The sequence below is a fragment of the Pomacea canaliculata genome, linkage group LG11 (assembly GCF_003073045.1).
Source record: "Pomacea canaliculata isolate SZHN2017 linkage group LG11, ASM307304v1, whole genome shotgun sequence".
Taxonomy (NCBI): domain Eukaryota; kingdom Metazoa; phylum Mollusca; class Gastropoda; order Architaenioglossa; family Ampullariidae; genus Pomacea; species Pomacea canaliculata.
Window position 1 is genome coordinate 3,502,309 of NC_037600.1, and position 13,825 is coordinate 3,516,133.

The 13,825-nt window shown below is 46.3% G+C and overlaps 1 protein-coding gene across 1 annotated transcript in view; it reads left to right on the forward strand.

Annotated features, from left to right (window-relative positions):
* Positions 1-13,825, forward strand: part of LOC112575336 (LIM/homeobox protein LMX-1.2-like) — a 63,007-nt gene that overhangs the window by 25,781 nt on the left and 23,401 nt on the right. Inside the window, exon 3 of the mRNA XM_025257112.1 lies at positions 2,235-2,430. Within this exon, the coding sequence (XP_025112897.1) occupies positions 2,240-2,430 (191 nt within the window). The 5' untranslated portion in view covers positions 2,235-2,239. The remainder of the gene's footprint in view (positions 1-2,234; positions 2,431-13,825) is intronic.

A 13,825-nucleotide genomic window follows, 5' to 3' on the forward strand; every position in this document is an offset into this window, starting at 1 on the left:
ACATACAAAGAAGCATCGTCACTGCTGTTGAAATATTGACACGTGGACACTCTGAAATGTATCAAAAGGATACTTCAAAGAGACCTTTTCCTTCAAAGCTTTTTGCGATGTTTGCCAAACTGTTTATTGTTGTCGGTAGATTTGTTGACTCGACACACTCAGCGTGAGAGCCTCTTGGACCCTCCGATCCAGCCAGCCATGAGAGAGGAAATGGGTGTGGGAGGGTGCAACAACGGGTAGCAACTGTACACACCACGTGTACCCGGCTTCTACAGGGTGGCCGTCAACGTTCTGTTTGTGTGTCTGCCTGCTTTCTTAACCCCCCTTCTCTGTCTCTCTCAATTTGTCTACAATTTCTCTCTCCTTTTTCTCTCGCTCGCATACATATGTAACACACACACACACACACACACACATCACAACAATTCTTTCATCAACAACAAAAATCAGGTCTACTCTTCTTCAAACTAGAATTACAAAAATTATTCTGTCGAAACCTCTCAAGACCTGGTGTCTACAATTAACAAATTATGAAGGAGTGCGCTCATCGAACAAGAACGCATTCCAATAATTCTAGAATTTCAAGATTCCATGTACATATGTTAGTACATATTAGTGAATAACTGTTCATGTTAACAATTATTTCTTCATTCCTTTTCTTTTAGCGTTCCATCTCTCTTTCTATTATTGTAGTCAGTTTGTCATCCACTTCTGTCGTAAGTACTCGAGCAAACGGGTAAAATAACCGTCCTGCTTTGATGATCCTTGTTCATAAAGAATTGTAATTTTCTCTGACTGTCTCTCTTTCTTTTTTCTCCCTCACACACACATCTCAAATCCAACACACATATTTTACGAGAAGACCAATCCTTCCTGAACAAAACCAGACTGTTCATCTCAGGGATGAGGAATTATAGAAGGTCCGTTAATCTCCGTTAATAGCAGCATGTCAGATGTGCTCCCTGAAATCTTCTTTGTGCCAAATAAGGTTTGAGGGGCCTGCCCTGGGTCCCCACCTTTTCAAGACTCAAGCCTTCTTACAGAGAGGTAGCTGAGTGCTTTTCCCTCGTTTCAATATGAAATAATTTCGGAGCGAACAGATACTGTGACAGCACAGAAAAGATTTCGTGGTGGACACACATGCACCTTGCGATCAGTTTTAAAAAATAAAAAGCAGAAACGTTTTGTATAAAAATACTTTTAGTCTGATAGAGATAAGATGGAATAATGCTGCAGTTTTTATAAAAATTTCGAACTAAAAATTCCATTGCGTTGAAGCAGCGAAGGAATGAACATACAAAAAGAAAAAAAAAGCTTTTACCGGACAAAATAAACAGTGGAGGGCAGGTAGCAGCAAATTTTGAACCGTCCAACACTCTGTGGGAGATGATTTTTCGGGTGTATTTTCTAACACCGTGGTTAAGTCTGAAAAATAAAAGAGAAGTCTGGTTTTTTTTTTTTTAATACAGCTAGTGATGACTGGCCACGAGTTTCCGCCTGTGTACAGGTGGACATTACGACCACCCTGCGAAGCACCCGCCTCTGAGCATTGAAGACAGTCAAGTGTCTGCATTCGGGTACTTGCCACCTGTCCACACACCTTCACAGACACGCTAGCTGCAGAAAATACAATCATATCATTGCACTTCCACAAGTCTGGAGTTTATCTCTGTTGCCTGTGTCTTGTCTCTCCCAAGAAGGTCCTCCTCCCAATCTCACTGCGCACCTGTCATTGCGGCGGCAACTTGAAAAGCTAAGTACACCCACGCTTTTTCGGGTCTTTTCATGTGCCGGGTGTACAGTTTGCACAAGCTATGTGGAACTTCGTTTCATCTCTTCGAAACAAGAGTTGAAGTTGACGATTTTTTTCCCCCTGCTGTTGGACAAGACATGGAAACATGGGGACCTGTTGGTGTTGTCCTGACACAGCTTTTGTCAAAATGTCACACACGCTTTTAATGGAGTGTTGTAAAATTATTGAAACCATACGTGGTATTCCAAAAAAAGTGTATTAATAATAGTTTGTCAAAGGAAATTGTTCGTGCTTCTATGCCAATATCAGAGGAAGCGATGTCCCTCTTGTCCCAGTTATGAATCATCTACCCTCTTGATGTCGCCACCCTCGCCTTTCGCCCGCCATTTGTGTTAGACGAAACGGTAGCTCGGTAACATGTTGGGACTGTAGTTGCACTCGTTACCTCCTGTCATCCACAGTGTTCCTGCATGTGTTCCAGGCGCCATGCCCACCCAGACGAGCGCCAAGGAGATCTGTGCGGGGTGTCAATGCCCCATCGAGGACCGCTACCTGCTGCGCGTCATGGACAACTCGTGGCACGAGACCTGCCTGCAGTGCGCCGTCTGCCGCAAGGCCCTCGTCGCCTCCTGCTTCGCCCGCGACCGCAAACTCTACTGCAAGGCCGACTACGACAAGTCAGTGGCTGTTCCTTCCTTTTCTTTTTCTTTGTTTTGTTTTGTTTCTTCCTTTTTGTTTTTTGTTTTTGTTTTTTTCGTTCTCTTTGTTGTCAGCTCTTTTGACCGTTTTTTGTTTTTTGTTTTGTTTTTTATTTGTTTTGTTTGTTTTTTTTTTTCGTTCTTTTTGTTGTCAGCTCTTTTGACCGTTTCGTTTTTTTGTTTGTTTGTTTGTTTTGTTTTGTTTTTTTTTTTTGTTCTTTTTGTTGTCAGCTCTTTTGACCGTTTAGTTTTTTTGTTTGTTTGTTTGTTTGTTTTGTTTTGTTTTTTTCGTTCTTTTTGTTGTCAGCTCTTTTGACCGTTTCTTGTTTTTGTTTTTGTTTTCTTTTGTTTTGTTTTTTTTCGTTCTTTTTGCTGTCAGCTCTTTTGACCGTTTCTTGTTTTTGTTTTTGTTTGCTTTTGTTTTGTTTTTTTCGTTCTTTTTGTTGTCAGCTCTTTTGACCGTTTTTTGTTTTTTGTTTTGTTTTTATTTGTTTTGTTTGTTTTTTTTTTCGTTCTTTTTGTTGTCAGCTCTTTTGACCGTTTCGTTTTTTTGTTTGTTTGTTTGTTTTGTTTTGTTTTTTTTTTGTTCTTTTTGCTTTCAGCTCTTTTGACCGTTTCTTGATTTTGTTTTGTTTTTTCTTTTGTTCTTTGTGTTATCAGCTTTTTTGACCGTTTCTTTTTGTGGGGAGTTGGGGATTTGGTTCACATGTCGTTTCGGACATCCTGTTTTTTGTTTTGTTTTTGTTTTTGTACGTGGAGCCTTATTTGCCAATACATGGTCATAGTGGCTTGACATAAAAGGCCAATTAAAAAAAAAAACATTTTTTTTTCTTCTCTTCTCTCTCTCCTATCTCTCTCTCTCCAGCTCATTGAATCGGGGCTGGGGGTAGGGTGATAACACTGGCATCGGCCTGGTATTGTGCCGCTACTAATGGAGGGTTGCACAGCTGTATATATAAGTCATGTGGTGGTCATGGTGGTGGTGGGGATGACGATACGAGGCGAGGTAGGGGAGCCTGAGTGACGGTCACGGCTCATTTAGTGCTCGCAGGGATGGATAGCTGTACAGTTCCTCACCCTTACTCACCAGTTCCAGTGTACATTCCATCCTGAACACTGAGCCATCAACGTATCTCTCCGAAGGAAGCTGCTGACAGACAATGGGTATCCCCAATTACACAGATACTAAGAAGAGTCATATCAGACAAGCTCGTAAAATCAAGTCTTGGCTGAAGATGAAGATGGAATATCAGTTAAGAAACATCCCAACATGCTGGCGTATACCTGTCCCAGGCAGACAGCCCGCCAGCCAGCCAGCAATGATGGAGACTAAAAAAAGGATAAAAAATCTGCTGTAACCATAACGGCATCCAGTTGAAACCGTTTTGGTAATGAATTTACAGGACGGAACTGTCTAACTGCCCTTCGTGAAGAAACTAATTGACATACGAGCACCCGTGGACTCTCGGGTCGGCGGGGATATGGGGATGGGGGATAGTCAGCGGGGTTATCAGGATTACCGCTGATCGTCTGCACACCCATGCAATCGTCGTCTACCAGGGGCGGCAATTCCCAGAGCAATTGTAATGCTTCCGGAGCAAACTGGACACGGGCGACCCCTCGCCCGTCAGCAATCATTGATTTAGTGCCAACACCCAATCAGAAAAAAAAAGGGAGAGAGGAGCTCATTCCCCTTTTCCTTGCCTTCCCCCTTTAATTGGTCTTCGCTAAACACCTCGTCCCCCTGGTGGGCACTCGGCGCGTAATCGCCCGGGTGCACAGGGGTCGGTTATTGAATCTCTTCGCTCATCCCCCTCTCCCAACCCAAAAAAGTGTAATTGGAATAAAGAGACCTCCCTGTCAACCCGACTCGAGCGTAAAAATTAGCCGGAGTCAAGGCGGAGATCAGGGGAGCGCGGTTGATGGGGGAGGGAACTCTGCTGTGCCGTCCTAAGGGCTGGGATCGTCTTTTCAAGGGAGATAACCAAACAAACAAGATTCGCGGACAACCTGACACTGACAGAAGGAAAGCATGTATACGAGAAGTGGGCAGGAAGGGGGACAACGGGGGAGGTAAATAACATCGCACAATTTAACGGTGTTGATGTGAACGGCGATGGGAACGAGTCCTGGGAGACAACTCTGCCCCAACCGATTGCGACTTCACAAACCCAACAGCACGAGCCTGTAAAGGATGTTGCTGGGAGTTATCGTTCTAGGGTGTCACGTGAGTGGCTGGAGCGTCCCCTGACGGCAGGGGGGCCACAACCGCTGGCGTCACTAACGGAAGCCATTAAGTGAGGCAACGGTAACGACCCGGAAGTCGTTAGAAGGGACGAGCCCCTTCTATCGCCCATCAGCCGCGCGCGTATCGCCGCGTTCATGAGGTGCAGCTACTCCCTGGCTGCTTTATTACTCCCCGACTGGTGGAGAATGGCGGCAAGCCTCGCAGAAAGGGAACGAGCGAAGAAGTTCCCGAGATTAAAAGCGATTTGAGAATGGGTACAAATGAAGATTTAAAGCGAGTTCGAAATGTGTTCCAAAAAAAAAAATAAATAAATAAAAATTTAAAGCCCCATCGTTTCAACACATTTTACTAGTGTTCGTTGACAAAAACAAGTCATTGACGGCGAGAAGAAATGTCTGTGTAATGTCCTCGGCTGTCTTTTCAGTGTGTCTGAAATTTGTGAAGATATTTTGTCTTTCATTTTGTAGTAAGTGTTTTTTCTAGTAAGTATTTTCAAATCACGTAACACGTGTAAACAGTTGTGTGTTGAAGGTGTAGGCGTTACACAAGAAACTAAGAACATTTATCTGGGTCCTTGTAGGGACACTAGTCCCTCAGCTGGTGCAAAGCAATTATAGAGATCATGAAATATAAAAAAAAAGTTTCCCTTTTCTCTGTGAGCCCTACTCGAAATCACCTGCTTACTCCACGTCCGCCATTCGAGCACCGTGCAGACGATAATTAATGTCTAAACAATGAATGGATAATGATAAGAGCGTGTTGGAGGGTGGGTAACACAAATCATCATTTCTGCCTGACCTTTATTATTTGAGTTATCATATGATGTGTCTCCGTGTCTGACCCTCGGTATGTGCTTAATGACATTGAGTATGAACTTAATGATATTGAGTATTCGAGTTGTCATATTATTTATGTTATGATATTTAGTCTTTGAGTTATCATACTGAGCAATGCACAGAATCCTCTATCTCTGCTATCTTCTTTCTGCCTCTCCACCGCGCTGTCATCTAAGTAATTAAAACTACAATTAAGCGGATACTGGATAATTTAAGTGTCAGATTAATTACCTGACATAGATGGTTTGAGAAAACATTTTTTCATACTGTAGCTGTGAGGTCTGGCTGTTCTCCTTACTTTCTCAAGGTTCAAATCATCTTTCCCGCTTGCCTATGTCAGAACACAAAATATCCAAAAAGCAATCAGCGATAAAAATTCACGCATCATCCTGTCCGATATGAACAGTCCGATATGTGTACAAGTTCAAAAATTGTATTTGTTATTGTTTATAAATGTAATTGTCATTTCTTGTAATTATTTGTCTTGTCTTTCTGTCTGTCATTTCTAAGATTTGAAATTTGTCCGCTCAAATATTTATTGCTGAGCAAATTATTCTGCCTGCTTAGTGCCGTCCCCAAGTCGCTTTCCACCTTCTAATTTCTAGAAATCATATCTACCCACGTGTGCATATCCCGATACCTCCTAGCCACTCGCCTAGTCTTCATCCACGGAAGCACCCACCCGCCACCCGAGCGCGCTCCCACCCACTCGCGTTGCATACGAGGAAGGTCACCCAACAATGACCTACCGCAAATACCTAGCGGGCCTTTGCTTCTCTGAGGTCCGCTTATCGGGGTAGGAGCATGCCGGCCTCAGCTAGCGACGGATTATGCACACCTGTCGACACACCTGGGAGGTTGAAGCTGGTAATCAGCACTCGTGAAACTACTGACCCGCAACCGCTTTTGTAACGACGTAATGTTTACTGCTGTGTGGGTAGAGCGACGTCACGACGTAATGTTTACTGCTGTATAGATATAGCGACGTAACGACGTATTGTTTACTGCTGTGTGGGTACATGGACGTAATGTTTACTGCTGTATAGATATAGCGACGTCACGACGTATTGTTTACTGCTGTGTGGGTACATGGACGTAATGTTTACTGCTGTATAGATATAGCGACGTCACGACGTATTGTTTACTGCTCTGTGTGGTTATAGACCGTGGTCCTTGAATGACAAGACGATCACATCTTTATTCCTCCATTTTATATCTCTGTCGGGGTCTTGCGGTAAAGTATATTGAGTTCCCTGACGAGCGAGAAAGTGTAGAATGTTAATAAACAGGTATATCTATACATAAACAAACAGATAGACATTTTAAAAAACATATACATAATGATCGCATTGTAGTCATTCGTTCTTACAACTTTTGTCTGTCTTGGTGTTTCACTACAGCGGTTGTTAACCCCATGACCCTGCAGTACATTTAGTCTTCAGCAGGTCCAAATCCTCGGGGTTTCCCCCCGCCGAGACATGCCATCTTCTCCCGAACACTAAACAGGAGACCGTAGGAAAGGCATCCTTCTTCACCCTCCCACGTGGTATGGAGGCGTGGTGAGGCATGTGATCACCTAGCCCCTGACTTCCCCCGACTTGCCCCGCGCACTGGCAGCGGCTCCACATTCCCTTGTCGGCCCCTGGAACCTCCCAACACCGAGATGCGACCTGGGTAGTGACCAGCAGCCGGCCGCATCGTCAGGGTGTGACAATAGGAGTGTCGCTCATCCTGTGGTCACCTTAGCCATCATACGAACCCCAGACCGTATTTCTTCCTCATTCACCTCTGCTCCTTGTCGTCCTCTCCCCTTCTATCTTCATCTCCATCCTTTTCTTACTTTGGTACCATCGCGAAACCCTAGTCTTGAAACCTTTCTTAACGGGCCAAACGCTGGTTTTTTAATCAAATTGTTCTCTGGCTCCATACATCCTCCAAAAGACGGAGTAAAATTCAGGGTTTCATCATGTTTAGATAAACATACAGTAAACAATTCTGTAAACATTCAAATTGGTTTTAAACCATAAACGTTGTTCAGTCAGATTCTTCAAAAGCAACTGGTCAGTAGGTTATTGTTGTTCTACATCACAAAGTCCAGTCTGGTGTCAACCTCCAAGTGCTCCTTCTTGTTTTTCGCTAGCTTTATGCGCAGAGAGAGAGAGAACTGCACGACGGTGGATGAATGGAGGAACAGACGGTGGTTGAGAAGGGAGGATCGTGAGACTGACCACAGACAGTTCATTAATATCGAATCTTCTTTGATCGCCATGCAGGAAGCCCGCGTTTACGCTCGTCACGGTGGCGGTGACAGACGATTCAAAGCTGGCAACAGCCCCTGCCCCTGCCCCTGCCCCGGCCCCTGCCCCGGCCCCTGCCCCTGACCTCCTCGGCTGGCAACATCTTCCTGTCTTCCCAGTCTATTCACAGAGAACCTCGCCTACATTTCTATGCTTGATTGGCAGGTCTGACTCGCAAAGGATCCGCGGATACCCGCCTGCTGACGACTGCGTACCCGTTCAAATACACTTCCGGTCACCAAGGTGTCGCTGCACTTTCGGGTCACGCGGTACATTTCTTCCTTTAACAATCAGATCTCTCTCTCTCTCATTCTTTTTAATTCTTATGGGTCCGACCGTTTTTAAGAGTTTTAGCGACTTCAACCATTCTCCTTCTCTCCCCGCGCGCGCACACACATCCAGACCATAAGAGAGACCTGAGTTGGCAGCCCAGTTCAAATCCTATCTCTTAGACTGGTTGCTATGGTGACGAACACGTCACATTCACTTCCCTATACTCCCTGACACTTGCCGAGGTACCCGATCATGAAACGGGTATGACTGTGACCTAGTCATTCAGACCGTGTGTGAGAGAGAGGAGGGGGAGGGGAAAGAATAAAAAGAAAAACTGTAGCAACGTCACGGACAGTGCGGACGGACGTGTGGAAGGCTCGAGAACGACCCGTCCATTGCATCACCATTAGTCATGTGTGTCTTGTCGTTCGACTCACGGTCTCCGCTCGTCTCCTCGTTCTTCTGCGCCACGTCACCGCACGTGCATTCCTGATGTGGTCATCAACCAGTCATCAATCACTGCTCGCCGCTGAAAGGCATCGTCGCGGATAACTCTCGTTAGCAGACGAGCGCCTTGTAAATTGCGCGTCACGTGACTCTTGGAGGGTGCCGCGTGTCTAGGCGCAAAAAAAAAAAAAAATGCTGATAAACTAACGGCATTGTCTTAAGAATATCGTGTATGGCAAGAAATGAAGAAGAAAAAGACTGACGAAAATTGTAATAAGTATTTAAGAACGCCCTGCTTCTCTGGTTGTGTCAATAATAATAGTAATAGTAATAATAATAATAATAATAATAATATAATAATAATAATAAAAAAAAAAACAACAGACGAGCATTCTAAAACAATGTGTGTGGGCGAGAGAGAGTTAACCAGGAGGCGTGGGCGTGCATGGTTTACAAGCTCGTGTTTGCGTTGGAAGCGCCTGGACTCCGTGAGGTCCCCCAGCTTTTTGCCCAGCGACGACACATCCAGCCTGGGTGACCTTCCCCGGGTGGATTAACACCCGTTACTCGCGCGGCCGGCGCCTGCCGAGGTTCCCGCATTGTTTCCGACCGCAACCGAGTTGAGCCGAAGTCGCACGAGGTTGACACGTGTCAAGATGGCTGAGATAAATCGTCGCTGTCGATGCGGTTATCTCCCCCGCTGTGGGTATCCAAGGACAAGATTTTTTGCACCCGAGTACAAACAGCCGGACGGTGAGTCGGGTGTCTGCGTTCTTGAGCGCTGGCTTCATGTTATGTGCTGATTGAAACTGAGTTAATCTTGGTTCTCTCTCTTGTCCTTTGGATCCTGTGTGTTCGTGGACCTTCTCCTGCCACTCACCTGACCCTCCCTTGTCACTCACCGACCTTAGTCTGTCACTCACACTCTTGCCTGTGTCTTTTCTAACATTAACTGAACATTTACACAGTTATCGTTAGCATCTCTACAATCTAGAGAGACAGATGACCAAATAAATATTAGGAAACTGCGGACGGATCCTTTCAGATTGAGGAATCGCCAGTAAATCAAATCCTCTGTGGGTCTTGTGAACCACTTCCTACACTTCCAGCCCACCTGAGCAGAAACACCAAAGAAAAACGAAAAAAAAAAAACTAACCAGTTCACCAGACAAACAAGGCATCTTGGAAAGGAGTGGAACGAGCAAGTAAACGAACCATGACAACGGTTGACAGAGAAGATCAGAAAGGCAGGATGAAGACAGGACGGTCAAAAAGGAATACAATATTCAGTGGAGGTCGGAATACACCCGGACAGCAAGAGGGTTGGACAAGAACCATGACAAACGAACAAGTCCAGTGGAGGAGCAGCCCACAGTTCTGCCGTACCACCACCACCCACCCGCAACTCCTCTCTGACGACCTTCGACCTTTCGGCCTCTGACTTCTGCAGACACGTGGCTCGTGCCGTCGAAGGCAGCGCCGTTTCGTGGCGGTCATTAATTCTACCCAGAAGCCAATTTCACGTCTTTGTTTTTCAGACCGCTGTCAGACGACAGGGCGTCCAGGGTAAGGGATGAGAGGGGGAAAGTTTGTGGTCGGGTGGGGGGATACCCGAGGCACCGTCTTAACTCCAGACGGTCCGAGGCAGGATATTGGGTTTAGAAAGTCGGAGGCCAGTCTCCGTGTCGAGAGGTCATGGACTGTTGGGTTTTGCTTCTTGGGTCCAACCGCTCTTCTGCCGTTACTCGCCATTTAATGACCGCGACATCCAGCCACGTGCGGGCGCTCTCATCACCAGGGGCAAACCACTCCACCGTTCAGAGGCATCAAAGAGGTTTCCTCCCATTGCCGGTCATTTCCAACGCGCTGGTCATGTTTAATGTTTTAGCCTTATACACGGAGCTTAGACCCCTTCTGGTCAATCAACGAGCACAGGGAAATATTGACAAACATGTCCAGGAGGGAATGTCCAAGATGTGACCAACAACGATTCAGAAGGAGCAAGATTAAACTGAAAAAAAAATTGTGACTAAAAGTCTGAACTTACAGTTATGTCTGAATAAGTTACACGATACCCACTTAAACATTCAAATTTTGTTGGTCTTGTGGGGTGGGATTTGTTGGTGGGAGGTTGGTGGAGGGAAGCCTGACTCACGCAGCGACAGCTCGCATTTGTCACAGTCTGCTCACAGTGCAGGGTACCGTAAACCATGTGTCGGCAGTCAGTTCAAAGAAATCCACCCGACTACCTGACACTTCTCACTTTGACCCACCCGCCTGTTTTTGCTCAACGGGTACCTCTCCAGCACTCCTCCACACCCCACGAAAGTCAACAGATAAAGACTGTTAAAGGGTCTGTGAAAGATGTCCCAGCTAAAACGTCTTGGAGAAGGTGGAGAGCTGAATGAACACTCCACATTCTCAACTGTTTGAACTTCCACCGTAAATTTTCAGCTTTAATGGCCACTGTACCCGGTGTGGTGTTTTAAACTTTTAGCCGGGTATGACTCGAACTTGGGTGTTCTTAAGTCTTCTGTCCTTTCTTTTTTACCCTGGTCTCATGGGTTATCAAGGGGGAAGTGTGGAAGACAGAAGCACACAAACACCCGCCTTGTGTTTGGCGGTTTCCTCTCATTCATTGTCTGTCAGTGTGTCTGTCTGTCTGTCTGATGCAAGCACACCTCTTCAAATGTCGGTCTCAGAGCAAGGTGACCTGTGGCGGACATGCTGACCGACCTGACAAGTCTCTGGACTTGTTTGCATGCAAGGCCTCGACAATAAGTCTTAAGTCTCGAGTCTCAAGTGTAGGCCGACTTTGCTAAGTTTGGTCTAACAGTCAACTTGCCACTCGAGACCGGCGACTACAGACATTTTCAAAACCTTACATGCAGACCAGCCAACGGAGATTTGTTTTGAAATTAAACTGAAAAACCTGAGCTTAGCGTTAAGTCCGACTTAAGACCTTACATGCAAACTAGCTGTGGGCTTACCTTTCTCTCGCTTATCACCGGGGTCAGCCAGTTTGCTAAAGCACTTCAGGGTGGAGGTGTTCTTATGTCTGTCACCCCAGTCCGTCAGTCACAGAGAGGGAGAGAGGAATAAAGAAAGGTGTCGGGATTTTTTTTTCCTGATTTAAAGATGTGACCGATACTGTTGAGTACAGCAAGGTCGACTTCCCGTTGGCTGTTGTTGTTGTTATTGTTGTTTTAAATATGGTTTTTATTTATTTATTTATTTTGCTTTTCACATTTAACCGTAAAGCTGATCACCGACCATTTCCATCTACACAGTGAGACTAAAAAATGGTGAAATACTGACTGATTCTACTCGTTGTCTTTCAGGGGAAGTTGGGTGGAAGTCGTGGGGTGTGCAGTGTTTCCAGCACGAGAGAAAGCTCGAGGGTCTGTCGTTTGCTGTCGGCACAATGCGCCTGCAGCCCGGCAGGCAAAGTCCTTTGTCCAAGAAATGCCAAACGGTCCTCGTCCTTTGAGTTCCACGGACTCCCCGCGGGCCCCGGGCCTTGTTGTGGGTCTCCTCCACCAGGTCCTACCCGCTCCAGCGGAAGCAGAGTCAGCAGGAACTTCAAAAGCTCCGGCATAATGCTTCGCCTGTTTTTACCTGGCGGGGAGGTCGAAATATGCATGAAACGGCGCATTCACAAAACTCTCCTCCCTTTTTTTTTTCTTCTTCTTCTTCTCTCTGGTGTTGGAGAAAGGTACGGGTGGGTGTTGTGGTCGCGGGTGGATCTGAAAAGAAACGTGTTGCCGTGAGATGTAAGGATGGGGGGTGTCACGGGTGGCTGCTCTTCTGGTGCCTGACGGAAAGGCCCAAACCAACCCCGGTATAAAAAGTGTGTGGAGGAATTATGAAGAGAATAAAAGAATAGTCGCTTGTGGACTCACGTCCTAAAGTCCTTTTTTGAACGGTGGTAGGCCCTCGCCGGATTCACTCTCAGTTTTCATTCTTCCCCATCTGGACGGCTTCTGAGACCCCGGGGTCGGAGCTAGTCCAGGTGTGCCACGAAAAAAGCACCAGGGGAAAGGTTGAGAAAGACGAGGTAGAGAGAAGAGAGAGAGATTGTGCCACGCCGATTCTGTAGTCTGCCGGTTACAAGGCCCGGGTGGCTTAGGAGAGGTGGGGTCACGGGGTCAGCGCTTGGCGCGCGGGGATGAATGCACTGCGACGAATGAAAACCTATTGGCCAATGATGAAGTCATACAAACATGGGTCGAGCGGTGACACGGGCGGAAAATGGCCTCCCAATGAACATTGTCCGCCATTCGCTCCGCTTTGAACGCGGCCCTTGGAGTGTGGAGGCATTCATAATACCAGTGTATTTTACTTCATCTCAAACCCATAGAGGCCTTGCCGCAAGACAGAAACAGCCCCACGACCGGGGTGTGGGTGGAAGAAGGGGCGGAGGATGGTCTGTGGGTGTCTGGAGGGGTCGGGTCTTTTGTTCAGACTGCACCGATGTCGCACTCCGAGATGACCTTTGACTTCCGCAGTTCCTACTGGGGTTACCTTGCAACTCAGCCAGGGAGGTTTTAGGAAGTGAGAGTTTTTGTTTTTAGGAAATAATTCAGCAGACAGAAGTTACTAGACACATTGTATGTGACATCAAAATAATGTCACGACTGTCACTAGACACATTGTATGTCATGTCAAAATAATGTCACGACTGTTTCGAGACAAAAAAGCACGAAAATTCTTCTTTTTAAACACACACACTAAAATGTTGTTGTGGTGGTGGTAACTTCCGGTGACGATCCAAGAGCCGACAGAGTTATCGTTTCGAGACAGGGGGCGCTGGTGTGGAGACTGATGGCGGCGCAGGTCCGGGCGCCCGCACACGTCACATGTCCGCTGGTAGTCGCCAGAATTAATGGCCGCCGGTGTTTGTCCGTCGATGATGGTACAGCACCTTTACCTGCAGTTATTCCCAGACATGTCAGTCCTGAGACTTCCACACAACTTTATCGTCAGCCGGCAACGTTGCCAGGGTTACACCTCGTCGTCAGACCCACCAACTGTCAGGGGTTAAAGTTCAAACTTGGTAGGGTGACAGTCTGTCTCCACCCTGTGGACGTCACTAGGGGTGCAGTTTGTGGAGTGAGGGTGGTAGGTGGTTGAATATTCTCCTTCCGCGATTTAAATACACATGTGTTATAAATTTTCACAGGGTTTTTTTTCTCTTTTTACATTCTCTTTAATTTGTTACAGAGATAGAAAAAAATCGTGATTACCGTTGTATTTCGTTTCAAAAAGATTAG